The sequence below is a fragment of the Centruroides sculpturatus genome, unplaced genomic scaffold (assembly GCF_000671375.1).
Source record: "Centruroides sculpturatus isolate CEXI.00-Female unplaced genomic scaffold, Cexi_2.0 scaffold1046, whole genome shotgun sequence".
Classification (NCBI taxonomy): domain Eukaryota; kingdom Metazoa; phylum Arthropoda; class Arachnida; order Scorpiones; family Buthidae; genus Centruroides; species Centruroides sculpturatus.
The window spans coordinates 52,450-67,692 of NW_019385209.1; the positions used below are offsets into that span (position 1 = coordinate 52,450).

The 15,243-nt window shown below is 30.9% G+C and overlaps 1 protein-coding gene across 1 annotated transcript; it reads right to left on the reverse strand.

Annotated features, from left to right (window-relative positions):
• Positions 1 to 503: 503 nt before the first annotated feature.
• Positions 504 to 1,010, reverse strand: LOC111636134. Its single transcript, XM_023381312.1, has one exon. The coding sequence runs from the start codon at positions 1,008 to 1,010 to the stop codon at positions 504 to 506; it is 507 nt and encodes a 168-aa protein (XP_023237080.1).
• Positions 1,011 to 15,243: the final 14,233 nt, after the last annotated feature.

The following is a 15,243-nucleotide window of genomic DNA, read 5'->3' on the forward strand; positions in this document are numbered from 1 at the left end:
TTGATGAATCAAAATTTGGGACTTAACTGCAGTTCAAATCTTCCCAGTTTCTTTCTCACCAATATCTTCCGTCCTTTACTTGCAGTTTGACAATTCCATAATGATTTACCATTTATATCTTCTATACATGCCATACCGCTTTCTTGATGCTTTTCACTTCCTTCCAAAACGGCTTCAGATGCAGTTTATCATCCAGTCCAGTCATTCTTCGTGTTTCTCTTAACACTTTCACAACTTAATGCTTCCTTCACGAATGTAACAATTCAAAATTACACAATAAGCTTTAAAATAAGCTAGAATGTTCACACATTAATATTTACAATAAACTACAAAATTATGGCCCTGAAAAGGGCCGTTTTTTAAAGGAAGCGTTACGAGCAAAGCCCTGCGAACCGGTTAGTAATCTGGCGGATAAAGATTGGCAGCGGCCTGAAAAAAATAATGTGTCCTTTCGGTCGATTTCGGATATCTGGACTTAAAAAGAAATTCGGCCAGATATCCGATCATGTGCGCTTCCCTCCTTCCGTACCGTCGGGAATGTTCGAGCGGACCTCATGCCACGTCCTCTCGATGGTATTGGTGTGGGCCTTCGTCCGGGGATCAACAAAATTATAAGTATGATTCACTGTCAGGTGACGAAAGCCTTCATTCTGAAGACAATCGTACGCCCTCCAGCAATCACTTATAACTGTTGTCCCGGGAAGCACCCACTCCTTCAGGACAGCGAGCAAGGTCTCGCTGTCACGTGCTTCCACCGGTACTAAAAAGGTTCGTCGAGTCTCCCGCTCGATACCCCCAAAGATCCACTGACCTTTGATCACCCTTCCCCTATTATACTTACGCCGTCCAAATTTGGCTTCATCTATTTCTACGGTCTTTCCTTCTCCTCCAAGTTTCTCCGATGTTGACAACCGATCGTGGATAAGTACCTCTCGGTAGAAAGAGTACCAATCCACGAAGGTCTTGGAGGAGAGATCCAGACCCGGTCCTAAATGTTCCTTTAGAAACATTTTTAGCTTTTTAACAATTTGTCCTGCGTCCCGCGGCGTTTTAAAAAAAGTTTTGAGTTTTGGAAAGATTAACTTTTTGTCAATTATGTGTCATAAACTTATGTCTTATGTTTAAGATTCGAAAGATCATTTTGTATCACACCTATCAGTCTTAAGGTGTCCTGTACGTGATATAAAGATAGCTAATATAACGATATAAGATTCTAGCTAATATTATTCTTAATCTTAACACTTAAATAAACACTTTAGGCCCTCTAACTATAACTATGGATGGAAAAATAATTTGATTCTACCAAAAGTTAAGCACTGTTTTGGCCGAGATGCATTGATCTACCTACTCATATATAACAGGAATGCTTTAAAAGAATATAAAAATCTGAGAACTTATGGAAAATTTAAACAAGTTGTTAAAATATTGAACTGTGTCTACTTTTGTGTATTACAGTATTTATTTTTGTTGTTCTTTTTTTTGTTTTGTTCATTGTTTATTTTTCGTATATGTATTTGTGTTCACACTTGGAGAAGGCCAATGGCCATAGTGTCGTTTAGTTACATAAATAAATAATATACTTAATTTAGCTTCTAGAAATGATGTAAACGTAATATATCGGAAATATTTGATTAAATATTAGTCACTGCTGGTTTTAAATTAGTTTCGACGTGTCTGTTAGCCGGTTTCTTGTTTTAATTTTTACTAAATTTATTGTGGAAAAACTATTCACATACATAAGTTGTAGAAAATAACGTTTGAATTTTTGCTGCATATTTTACACATTTTACATGTCTAATTAGTCGGGGTTCAAATTCCAAAAAGTTGTAAAACTGTCAGTGGATCTTCAAAGGCATTCCACTCATACATTATATAGGGTCTGTACAGCTAGAGAAGTGATAGTTAATGAAGATTGACAGGGAGCTATGGGGAATAAGGAAACAAATTATTATTTAAAATAATTTCAAAAGAAAATATTTTAATTAATCCAAACAGACGATATTGTTATTACGAGTTACGCCCGCANAGTTTCGATGTGTCTGTTAGCCGGTTTCTTGTTTTAATTTTTACTAAATTTATTGTGGAAAAACTATTCACAAACATAAGTTGTAGAAAATAATATTTGAATTTTTGCTGCATATTTTACATGTCTAATTAGTCGAGGGGTTCAAATTCCAAAAAGTTGTAAAACTGTCAGTGGACTTCAAAGGCATTTCCACTCATACATTATAAAGGGTCGGTACAGCGAGAAAAGGGATAGTTAATGAAAATTGACAGGGAGCTATGGGGAATAAGGAAACAAATTATTATTTAAAATAATTTCAAAAGAAAATATTTTAATTAATCCAAACAGACGATATTGTTATTACGAGTTACGCCCGCAATATTCTGATACCAATTTCATCAAAGAATTAATCGACAACAAATAATGTATACGTAACGATCGAAGATAAATTACAATAAAATGTTCACATTAAACACTTCCCATAATGTCAAATTTTATAATAATAATTTTATTTATAAGCTTAGGAATGCGTTTAAGCAAGACCTTGAACGAGATTTTAATTAACCTCTGAATAACAGAAAAAAAAACGTAACTCTCGTACACATGTTTGTTCTTGTAAATCATTAACATTTTAATTATTGTTATAACAAATACCTGTAAATTAATAATTACCATCTGTATTTTATCAATCGTCACCATTTCTGTGCTTCTCATAACCATGAAAGTTAAAAATTTTTACAAATTTTGTAACAGTGCAACTAAATAGTTACATCACAAAGAATTGATAAAGGACTCGAAGTTCGAAATGCATACTCTATGAAATAAAAATGTGATTTTCTAAAGTTTGTCCTGTTTTTAATTGATGGTGTAATAAGTCTAGCGAAAAAGAAGTATATTGCGCATTTTAAATAACTAAACTTTATAAAATAACGTGTTTTTAAAAAGTTGCTCTTTTAAAAATAATTCTGTGATGAATGATACCGTTAATAAATGTTAGTTTTTGACTGATGACAACATAGCTACCCTACTTTTACACCATAAACTTGCATTTTCAAAAGACTACAGATATACAGAAACTTTTAAAGAAATTATTTTCCAAGTTTACAAAAGAAAAAAATTAAATTGTAAACATCATATTATTTATTACGATTATCTTCATTGATAGGTCGTTTTATTTCAATAAATTTTACACACTTTATGTGTTTTATAATTCATATAGTGATAAAAATCTCGCGGGAATTCGAGTTTTGCTGGACGTCCTAAGAGGAAAGGGATTACGGAACATTGGACAAACTGGGATAATGGAGAAGAGGGAGTAAAACTTTGAATTAAAATGCGCACGTAATTTATAGACAGTTCCTTTTATGAGATCCGACCCGGGCCGCATTTACCACAAGGTGCTAGTATTTTCGAATTGACTCTAATTAACTCATTATTTCAAATTTAAGATTCATTGTTATTTAATTCAAATGCAAATTTGATCTTATTTAACACTTCCTTTTTTATGTTCAAGAAAAAGCTTCTGCCAATAGTTATTCTGTTCACAATTCGATTAACAGAGCCAAAAATGTTAAATTTGCATTCCACTGAAAATATTACAAGCTTAAACTATTCATAATATTTTATTCCCTGTTACATATTATAAGCAGTTAGTCAATGTAAACGTCTATAATAACAATACGTAGTTTTATCACAATTTAGATTTATTTTTTATATACCATTTATATATTTGAAGAGATATAACTTAGAGAACAGATATTTTAAACACTGTACAATATACGTTGAATACGAATTTTTCTGCCATTTAAGATCGTTTTATTTATTTCAACTAGGTAATTTTCACCCCGGAAATACAGAAAATAGAAACTATAAAGGAGAAGAACGAAATTCAATCTTGTAAAAGTGAAATTTATAATTCATTCTTAAGAATATTTATTTTACACGTTCCAAGGTAGTGAGTTTATCTTATCGAAGAAGGAGTTATGAGGAAAGTATACTTATCATAAGTTTTTAAAAAATATAATATTCTTTTAATATGAATATAACATATTATACAACTTTACATTTAACAATAGAAATGAATAAAAATATGAATATTACATTGTAATATTAAAAGTCATGTAAAATTAAATTTTATACAATATATTTCATGTATGTTGTGTATTATTTTCAGTTGTTCTCTGGATGAAACACACAAAGTTTGAAGAAAATATTGTCCAAGATTATAGAAGAATTTGCATATTAGATACACTGCTTTACTTACATCAATGCTCTTCATTAAAAAATATAAATGAAGCAAAAGTTCTACAGCAAGGATATAAAAAGATTCATAAAGATTACACTTGAAATTGTTTACTTTAATATGTCATCTCTGATTAGCTGTTGTTGAAAATATTATTAACACAATATATTTATACACCAGCATTATAATCTTTATAGTTACTTTTTTGTGTTTTGATGCAGAAATTTGTTTTTAGATATAAAAATTATTTAATTAAATATTAATATATATATAGTTATTCTTATTTTAAAATTTTTTTATTATATATCGATAAAATATTTAAATACTGTTTTTAATTGCAGAGAAAAAGAAATTTTTATGTAAACACTGTAAGAAAAGTTTCAAAACTAAACAAATTTTGCAAAAGCATGAAAGAATTCATACAGGAGAAAAGCCTTACAGTTGTGAAGTGTGTAAACAGAAATTTTCAGAGAAGTCAAACTTAATTACACACCTTCGTGTCCACACTGGAGAAAAGCCTTACACTTGTGACGTGTGTAAAAGGAAGTTTACACAAAAGGCAAGCGTAATTACACACCTTCGTGTCCACACTGGAGAAAAGCCTTACACTTGTGACGTGTGTAAAAGGAAGTTTACACAAAAGGCAAGCGTAATTACACACCTTCGTGTCCACACTGGAGAAAAACCTTACAGTTGTGACGTGTGTAAAAGGAAGTTTACACAGAAGGCAAGCGTAATTAGACACCTTCGGATCCACAACAGACAAAAGTAATATGTTAATTATGCCTAGCGAAATTCACGCTTAAAAATTTTGAATGAATATTATTTTCAATTTCTATTGAAACATAATGATCGAATGTAAACTAAAATGATTTTAAAATTAGAATTATGTATCTCCGAAAAGTTTTAACTAAAAAACAACAATATTCAATATATAATTAAAACGTCTTTATGTAAAACTTTCTTGAATAAAAAGTCTTTCTATCGATACCTCCCTGTATTAATTATAGTTAAAGTTAATTTATTCGATCAGTAATTAGGACAGTGCATGTTTTGCTGTAATTCATAATACAGGAAATCCTCGTATATCCCAACAGTACAGTTTTTCTCCGGCCACGGATATACAAATGTACTGTACATGTTAAGGAATTCGGTTACTTCGAAATTGGAAGTGAAAATTTTGTCCGAACTTGTGATATGTCTATGTTAAATCATTCGTTTTACATGGAAGTGCTTCCAAACCAGAGTAAAAAAATAAAGTATATGTTGTTAAGTGTAATGAAATATTTTGAAAGATAATCTTTAAGCATATAGGACACTGACATCACGTGTTTTATGTATCTATATATTATGGAAGTATATGAGCACGTTTAAAATTTGCCTTATATTTTGACAGACAAACACTGTCATGTTTTAGTAAATCTCAATATACGAAAAATATCTTTATTTTAACTTAGATTTATTTTTACATACGTTATCCAAATATATTCATATTTTCGGAAAGATTTGTTCACATACACGGAATATGCCGCGGCGCCAAAAATTTTCCTGTATTATTATCAACGCCCTCCGGTTCACTTTTATCTTGTGCAGTTTGACCTGACCGAGTATTATTAGTTTTAAATTAAGCCACTGCGGCGTACAGTGCCGATATACAGAAGCTCGATCTGTGGTATTCTCTGGTCATAATTACAAATTACGAATGCTTTATTCGTAGTTTAAAAATGAAAACAAATTAAGTTTTAGATTGACACCTTACTAATAAATGAATGATTTCTCCATAAAAAATACGATTATATTTAGAACGGAATGCTCTAACTCGTGAGAATAGAAGGTGGAATTATGAATGAAATAAAATAAAATATAAAACGGCTACAGAATTGATATTTCTTCACTCTAAAAATGCTTCTGGCTACGAACTTCTACAATTTCAAACTAACATCAGATCTGTAAACAAGAAAACATAATACTGTACAGTGAAACTTCAATTAATGGGCATTTTTACAATCTCCACACTCATCAAATAAGACATATGTTATATTTACTTCTCTAAATAACGGATGCTGTCTTCCATAGCCAACCTTATGAAAACATAAAACCCCTTCATCGATATTCCGAAAGAATTAATTAAGTACGAAATATTTTAAAAACTAAAATAATCGGCTGAAATACTTTTTTCAGAGGAGGAATTTTGACCGTAGGCGTAAAATAAATACGCTGAATATAGCAATGGGGAGGAGGACAGGTTGTAAAAAGCAGAACAATACTCTTATCTGCTAGAGAAGACTAATCTGGTTATGTTGTCAATCATTACTTATCGTCATACATATTAATGTTATTAAGATTTTGTCTTATTGTTGGAATTAAGCTTACAGTAGCGAGAAACCATAAACCTTTCTCGAGTTATTCATTAATTTGACAAGACTGAGTAACGAAAAGAAACTTAAACGGTTACGACAACAGTTCATGTGGCGATGAAAGTTCAAAGGTCGTGTCACGATGAGATTTGCTAGCCACATTAAACCGTGAGAGTTTCGATATTCTGGAATTTTTGACGTCATTTGACAACAACTTTGCCGCAGTTTAGATGTTATAAATCATTTATCGAAAAATTACATCTATTCGGTAACTACAAAGCAGACAAATTTTTATATTGATTTTTATTTGTCGCTTAGATCATAAATGATATTATAAATACAAGAATATGAACACATTTCCCTCGCAATTTCTCTGTGCCGGTTAAAGTTTCCCGTCCAATCGTTTGCATATTAAAATTGAGTTAAAATGAAACTTATATAGTCGAAAAAATAAACAATATACTTCGTATTTTAATCACATATGCTACGTATACTGTCTCTGATAGAACAATATTTATTGATATTGCGGACATCAATAATAAAAACTGTTCTTTTCGTGATACGTAGGTAAATGAAGAAGACAAATGATTCGTCAAGACAGAATTATTTGAGTGACTTATTTAAAAACATGTTATTTTTTAAAGTTTAGTTATTTAAAATGTGCAATATTGATGTATAGACTAAATTCAATACAGTAGAATAAGAAGAAAATGAACGGTTTAAGATTTATTTACATATTTCTGTATGATTTTTAAATTCGATTCGTCTCAGAGGCTAAAGTTTTGTTCACGGCCTTGCCTAAACGCATTCCTAATCTTGTAGATAAAATTATTATTAATATATAATTTGATCATATGGGAAGTGTTTAATGTCAACATCCTATTGTAATTTATCTTCGATCGTTATGTTATACGTAAATACAGTATTTATTGTTAGTTACTTCTTTGATGAAATTATTGATTCCAAGTTACGGATATCTTCTCTATTACCTCTGTTCTTAAACGGTATACCATATATTTCATTTCGTCATCATTACTAGTTTATTGTTTATGATGCTTAGTATGACATTAATGATACCAGAATATTGCGTGGGTAACTTGTAATAACAATATGATCTGGTTGGATTAATTAAAATAGTTTCTTTTGAAATTACTTGAAATAAATCATTCGTTTCCTTAACCCCCCACTACAATCTGTCAATCTTCATTACCAATCACTTAAGCTAAACACTCGATTTTCAGGAAAAATTTTGCTAGTCGGTCTGAATTTCCCATCATTGTGATCGGTCCCCAGAGAGCTATTTCTAAATGAGACGTTAGACAGGAAAAAGATAACAATGGAACAAACAACGGCAAATAAGATAGTACTAAATACAAAATGTTAAATATTAAAATCATTTTAGTACCATTTCTAACCACAAGCTTGTAAGCATAAACGTGTTTCTATCTGGTACGTGGAGCTTAGCTTCTTTATTTCGAGATACGTGATTTTAGCAGTCGATCCATAATCAGGTGGTTTACAAGGAACGAAAGATGATGTCCATTTTCAACGAAAAACGAAAGTTTAGAGAGTATTTCCGTGTTCTGTTTAAGTTCTGGACTTTTGGCCGAAATTATCCTTGTCCGATTTAGAATCAAGTAATTCTAACTGTAATGTAACATTTAAAATAGCAGCTTTGACAATATTATGGATGCTGGATATTTCTTGTTAGCGTTTGCGTTTACTTTCGAACTGAACAAGCAAGCAAGCACGAATACACGTGATAATGACGTCACTTCCGGTGTTCGGAATTAGCAACGCTAGCTCAGAAGTAAACGCAACTAAAGCAACTACATTTTCTTAAACTTCTTACCCTTCGTGTATATAATGAATTAAAACGACTCGCTATTTTGTCAAAAAAGAAAAAAAAAAGCCTAGGAAAAGCGTAAGAGTAAATTTGGCCGAGTAAATTCTACATCTAAAAGAATAAGAATGACCGAAATTTCCGAAGGCCGTGAACTTCGTATTGAGCAACATCCAGGGCCCTTAGTCTTGAGTTTTTCGTGTTATTCTCGAATTGACGTCATCGAAGTCACTCGTGTTACTATGACTCACAAAATTGGTAGTCTCGAGTTAGACCCATCGAACAAACTCGAAAGGCGAGCGGAAATACGTCATACTCACTTGGTTACGTACGTCGTTAAGCATAATTGCATTATTTACAATGCATCTGGTTTGCCACTATAATGATTCGACCAATCAACTTGAGTGTAACAAGTTGTAAACAAATCAACGTGAATTAGTTTACACGTGCTACAGTTAAAAGTTTTGTCTTATATTAACAATATAGTATCAATGTTTCATTTTAAAAAATAAGCGAAAAGAATAAAAGAAATATTAGTAGCATATATAGAAAATAATAAGAAAATGAACAGTGGAAAATTCGACAACGAATTTACTGTACAAGGAAAAGACAATTCGATTTGTGGAGAGAATTAGTTGAAAAATTAATTGCGTGTGTTGGAGCTAGAAAATCCGTTGTGTAATTGAAAAAGTATTTTAATTTAATCCTTTCTTCATATAGTTTTCTTCCTTGATCTATTTCTTAAATTGTTTTGTCTATTAAGATTATTTGATTAATCAGGAACTTAACACTTCTGATTAATAAATAATCTTAATATAGTGTCTATACTCTTAGTAATTTATACATATAATTTACTATCATTTTAATTCTCTTTTTTGATGAATTACATACTTCTTTTTATTTTTGGAAAAATTTGCTGTATAATTTTATCAATTATGAATTAATTTTTTTTTATTATTAGTGTTGTTGACTTGACACGAAAAGAAATGACATCAACTCGTGGTCGAAAAATTCGTTGCCTTCTTAAACGTCTTTCAGAGTTTTGTAATGCTTTGATTGCGATCAAAATAGCATATCCAACAGCCATTTTCACTTTCGTGTAGAGATCTCACATGTTCGATTCAAAGTGAGTAGGAACTCACATGGTGAGATGGGAAAGCACGTGAGTTATAACTCGAGACTACCAAGTTGACGCCAGAGTGTGAAATGGTACCACGTGACACCTTTAACACGTTGGAAGTTGTAACACGAAAAACTCGAGACTAAGGGCTCAGTCGTCGAGAGATGCAATAACAGCATCCCAACGTCAAGCTCGAGTATAAACTACTTAAACAACTTTGATAATTTTTATTTCTTAATTTATCATGTTTTAAATTAAAATGTAAAAACGCGTTATACAATATTTTTATTTAATTCAATTGTTGTTTCCTTGTCTTTATTTGTTATACTGTATTTATGTTTACATAATTGTTAATTGATGACAAGATATCAATTTTTTTTCGGCGCTTTTTCGCTTATTCGTATAAATAAATAAATTAACTTCGGTTAAGACAAAAAGGAAATATACAGCAGGCAATTTATAAGACTTGAATGATTAGTTATTTATCAAGTTATTGTACATTATGTTATGTATTAATTTTAATCAATATATTATTTTAAAATATTTTTGTTTTTAACTATTATAAAATTACAAACAGCTTAATTTTTAGGGTAGGTATGAGTTTTATAAAAAATTGTAAACGCTAATAAGGAGTAAAATCGTCATTAAGTCCCACCCAACTGCAGAAATGACACACTATCCCCATTATCTCCCCATTTTTCGACCTTTAATTATCAAAATTTAATAGTGTAAATTCTTTTAACAGACAAACCTACCGAAGAATTTCAAACATTCGAGAACTTATTAAATAGAACAAGGAAATACACTCTGAACGTCCGTTTTCGGTTAAAAATGAACATCATCTTTTGTTCCTTCTAAACCACCTGACTATGGATCGTCTGATAAAATCACGTGTCTCGACTTAAAGCAGCTAAGCTCCACGTACCAGGTAGAAACTCTCTGAAGTTCTGAATTTTTAAAATTATTTTAAAAGTGATTAGAAATATTTAAAACTACTGTAAATAAAACAAGTCGGTATTGAAATAATTTTAATATTTAACATTTTGTATTTAGTACTATCTTATTTGCCGTTGTTTGTTCCATTGTTATCTTTTTCCTGTCTAACGTCTCATTTAGAAATAGCTCTCTAGGGACCGGTCACAATGATGGGAAATTCAGACCGACTAGCAAAATTTTTCCTGAAAATCGAGTGTTTAGGTCTCGGCCATAGATAAATTTTGAGTAAATTTCTTGAATTTCTTCGACTTTTTAATTAAAATATTCCAACGAATCTAGAATTTTAACAAATCTTCCCCTATCTTGTAAATTCAAACCCTATAATCTAAACGTAGGGAAATTTCCTTAATTAGGGTTCCAATCGCTGAGGGGTTCTCTTCTTCTTTAGGAATTTATTCTAGGAATTCATTTAGACCACGTGTGAAAAAGAAACAAAGAAAGAGGAAGTAGACGAATAGTCGAGTGGTAAGGAACTTACCTTGTGTAGACGAGGTCTATTTTTCTTTCTATTTTCAGATTGAAGAAGACTTAGGAATAAAGAATAATGGAATTTATTTTTGTAATAAATAAAAGTGAAGAAAAAAAAAGGAACTTCGGAATGAAGCCAGCAAAAATTACAGTGAAAGAATCTCCACAAGCAAGGTTAAAAGTAACGAATTTCGAAACCCCTTTTGTGAGTAATAGCGATTTCCTTATTTTTTACATCCATAACTTTATTTATCTCTAACGGTTAGACACGCGAAAGGAAAGTTTACTTAAGTATTTGTGATGTAGAAATAAACGTTTCATTACAATAATGGATATTCTATAGATTTAATATTTACTTAATTAACAATGAAAATGAAATATTGACTCATAATTCTGTTAGATATTTATATTTCATTCATATTTAATGGAATACATAACTGTTGCATAAACGAAGGTTGTATTTATATTTTAGTGCTTATCATACACAGCAATCGACTAAACAATTATTTACAGGTGTAATAAATTGTATAATTAGCAAAGTGTAATTTATTACATAAAAATAAGTTTAAATTATATAAAATAATAGAAATTCTCCTTTCAAGCACGACTGAATGTTTTTTGGATACAATAAAGATTAAAGCTAACGGGTTCGTTAGGTCGTCACTTCCTATTGGATAATGCAACGTCACGTGGTCAGGACTGAACCATTTTAAAAAAATTTCTAATAGAAGTGACACGACCTGACACCAAAGGGAATCTCCCTCGACAATTACATTGCAGTGACGTCAGTCTTCTCGTTTAGGTCACTGATGTCACTGCAACGTACGTACGACGCCAATCCGAAATCGATAAAACGTTTATTATAATATAATATTAAATATTAACTATATTATAGTTAATATTTCCGCGAAAAATAGCGGATATTTTCCTTAAGAACATAAAAAAATATAAGCAAAATGTCATCTGAATCGGTCAAAAATTACAGGAGTTATAAGAAATTCACTACACTCAAACCACGCTTTTATATTATTAATATCGGTCTATAATTAACCAGTTTATTAATATAAAACGTAATAAATTTGTTTATAGAATAATTTATATATTAATTAATAAATTTCATTTGTACATGTTACCTTTCGCTCAGATGATTTAGACTTATACTTTAGTTTATATACAGTAATTTAACAGTTTGGGTCATCGTCAGGTACGGAACTAAATGTAGACTTCATGACGTCATAGAAGAGGTGGGTGAGCTAAACAGAATACATTGAATATTCGGATAGTGTTTTATTTCTTTGATTATCATTCAAATTGATACTTTTCTGTAGTTTAGAAAATTTATTTTATTCTGGTAATTATTTTCCCTGTTGTTAAGTATAACAGAAAGAAACTGCGGCGATCAGTCAAAAAATGAACGTTTAAGATTTTTACCATTTTTTATCAGGAGAGCTTGAAATGTCAAGAAATACAAAAAGAAAAAATCAGAATCAGCGATTTGTCACTGTGTGTGAAGGGCGCGCGATTTCGTTCACCCTGTTTAATTAAAGCTTAATAACTGTTGCGCTTACTGCCGAAAATTTCAGAAATTTTGCAGGGAGGTTTGTATATTACAGGGATTAATGCTATTAAATTTTGGTGGTTAAACGAGGTGGGGAGATAAACGGTAATCGAGTGTCATATCCCGAGTAACGGTCACAACTAATGACGATTTTACTCGTTATTAACATTTTGAATTTTTTAATACAACCGAGTCTATCCTTAAAAATCTTTTTATGCTATTTTATAATCTCATTTAGAAATAGCTCTCTAGGGACCGGTCACAATGATGGGAAATTCAGACTCCCTGTTACATATTATAAGCAGTTAGTCAATGTAAACGTCTATAATAACAATACGTAGTTTTATCACAATTTAGATTTATTTTTTATATACCATTTATATATTTGAAGAGATATAACTTAGAGAACAGATATTTTAAACACTGTACAATATACGTTGAANAATAAAACCAGGACATCCTACTCCTTCCCTGATTTCATTCTCTTGATATTTCGTGATAATTCAAGTTTAATGCATTATTATATAGCTAAGCATTGTGTAATAATTAACGAAAGAGCCACGTGGTCCGCAAATTATTCTTATTGATAATTTTAAAAGGCTCTAGGGTCTCCTGAATTTGGAAGCCTCGCCAAAAGAACACTGTTTATTTGAATTGGCTTGAAGTAAGCAAACGTTTACATGGTTTTGATTTTTACTTTCCCGGCTGTTAGAGGAAAAGTATGGCGATCGGGGTCAAAAAAATGACCCTCCAAGATTTTTACATTTTTGGACTCAGAATACATTGAAAAGTCAAGAAACGAGAAAAAAATTCGGGGTGTATTCTGTATGTACGGATGTGTTTGGGGGGCTTGATTTTGTTCATCCTGTTTGAAGCTTAATAATTCTTGTGCTTTTTGTCGAAAATTTCTGAAATTTTGCAGGGAGGTTTGTTTATTAGGAGGATCGATGCTACTAAATTTTGGTGTTTAAAGGTCAAGTGGTGGGGAAGATAAAAGATGTTCTGTGTATCTTCAGTAGAATCGGACTTAATGACGATTTTACCCGTTATTAGCATTCACAAGTTTTTATAAAACCATCCCTACCTTCAAAATTAAGCTTTTTGCCATTTCATAATAGTTAAAAATATAAAAAGTTATTTTTAATAAAATATCGTAACAGATGGCGCCACCAAATGTTTCCGAGAAAGTTAAGTAACTCGTTGCGGGATTTTTTTATCGCTCAAGTCATATTTCAGTTATTTTTTGGAAGAAAATTAAACTTTTGAACAAATTATTTTCCCAGCTTGCAAAAAGAATTAGACGTGTAAACATCATATTACTTATTTTAATCATATTCATTAAAATACGAGTATATAATTGAATAATAATAATGACTTATATAAGTTATAGAAGGAACACCCCATTTTACAACTATTTAGTAATTGTATTAAGTATAAGACATAAGTCATACAATATTTTATAAATATATTATTACATGCAGTACAAATGTCTGATTCTTAAAACTGAATTATAATTACGCTAAATTTCGATCAGTACCAGAGAGAAGTACAGTAATTTACTCGCCATTCTGGATCTTTAGACATGACTGTCAGAAGTTTCGTGGCTGTTTATAAATGACGTCCACACTAGAACGAAGGGAGGGGTTGTGACAATTCCTACAAAATCGAACAGAGGGAGGGAGAGGAATTGAACTTCAATGAAGATCCATTTTATTTCAATACATTTTGTAGAGTTTATGCATTTTATTATTCATATAGTGATAAAAGTTTTGCTGAGATTTGAGTTTCGTTAAACATACAAACAAATGAGGGATTACGGAAAGTTAGAAAAACTGGGACAATGGAGACAGGGAGTCAAAATTTAAGAAAATGCACAAGAAATTTATGGACAGCACCTTTTATGAGATCCGGCCCGAGCCTCATATAAGTGCATATATTTAATTTACCCCGAAGCGCAAGACGAACCTTACTGTAAAACTTCACTCTTCACAAACAACTATATAAAAACGATCCAGTTATGATTGCAAATTAAAGTAATTATTTTCAAATACTAAATGTATAATGTAAAAAATACATACTTTGTTCTGAGGTCTCGCAGATAAAGTAATTAGCGTGCAGTGAAACACTCTCGAAAGTTTTATCGATATTGAGATACCGAGATTTGCTTTTCTGTTTTTGCCATCGGGATTTGTGTGCCTGACACGTTCCTCTATTGCCAGTCTCTAGCTAAAAATTCTTATTCTTATAACATGAAACGTGAATGAAAAAGAATATTAGAAAAAAAAAAGTTTCCATAAACATATTAATACTGTAGTTAAACTATTTCTAAATTTAAATAACATAGTGAATTCGTTGGAAATTTAAATTTCAAACATCGTTACTATTGGGCAGTTACATTAATTGACTCGGTACATTAATCGATTACACAATTTTTTAATAAAATATAACAGAGCAGTTTTAAATGTTATTGGCAGAAAAGATACAACTCGTTGCTGCTGCATTTTTATGTTAAAACGAAATTACTTCAATTTAAAATTTAGTTATATTAAAAGATTGAATATTTCAATAACTTGTTGGATTGTTTCTTTTCAACCCAGCTTTCAACCAATTTGGCAGTAATTGTCCATTAATAGTTTTTCTTTGGTGTTCACCAA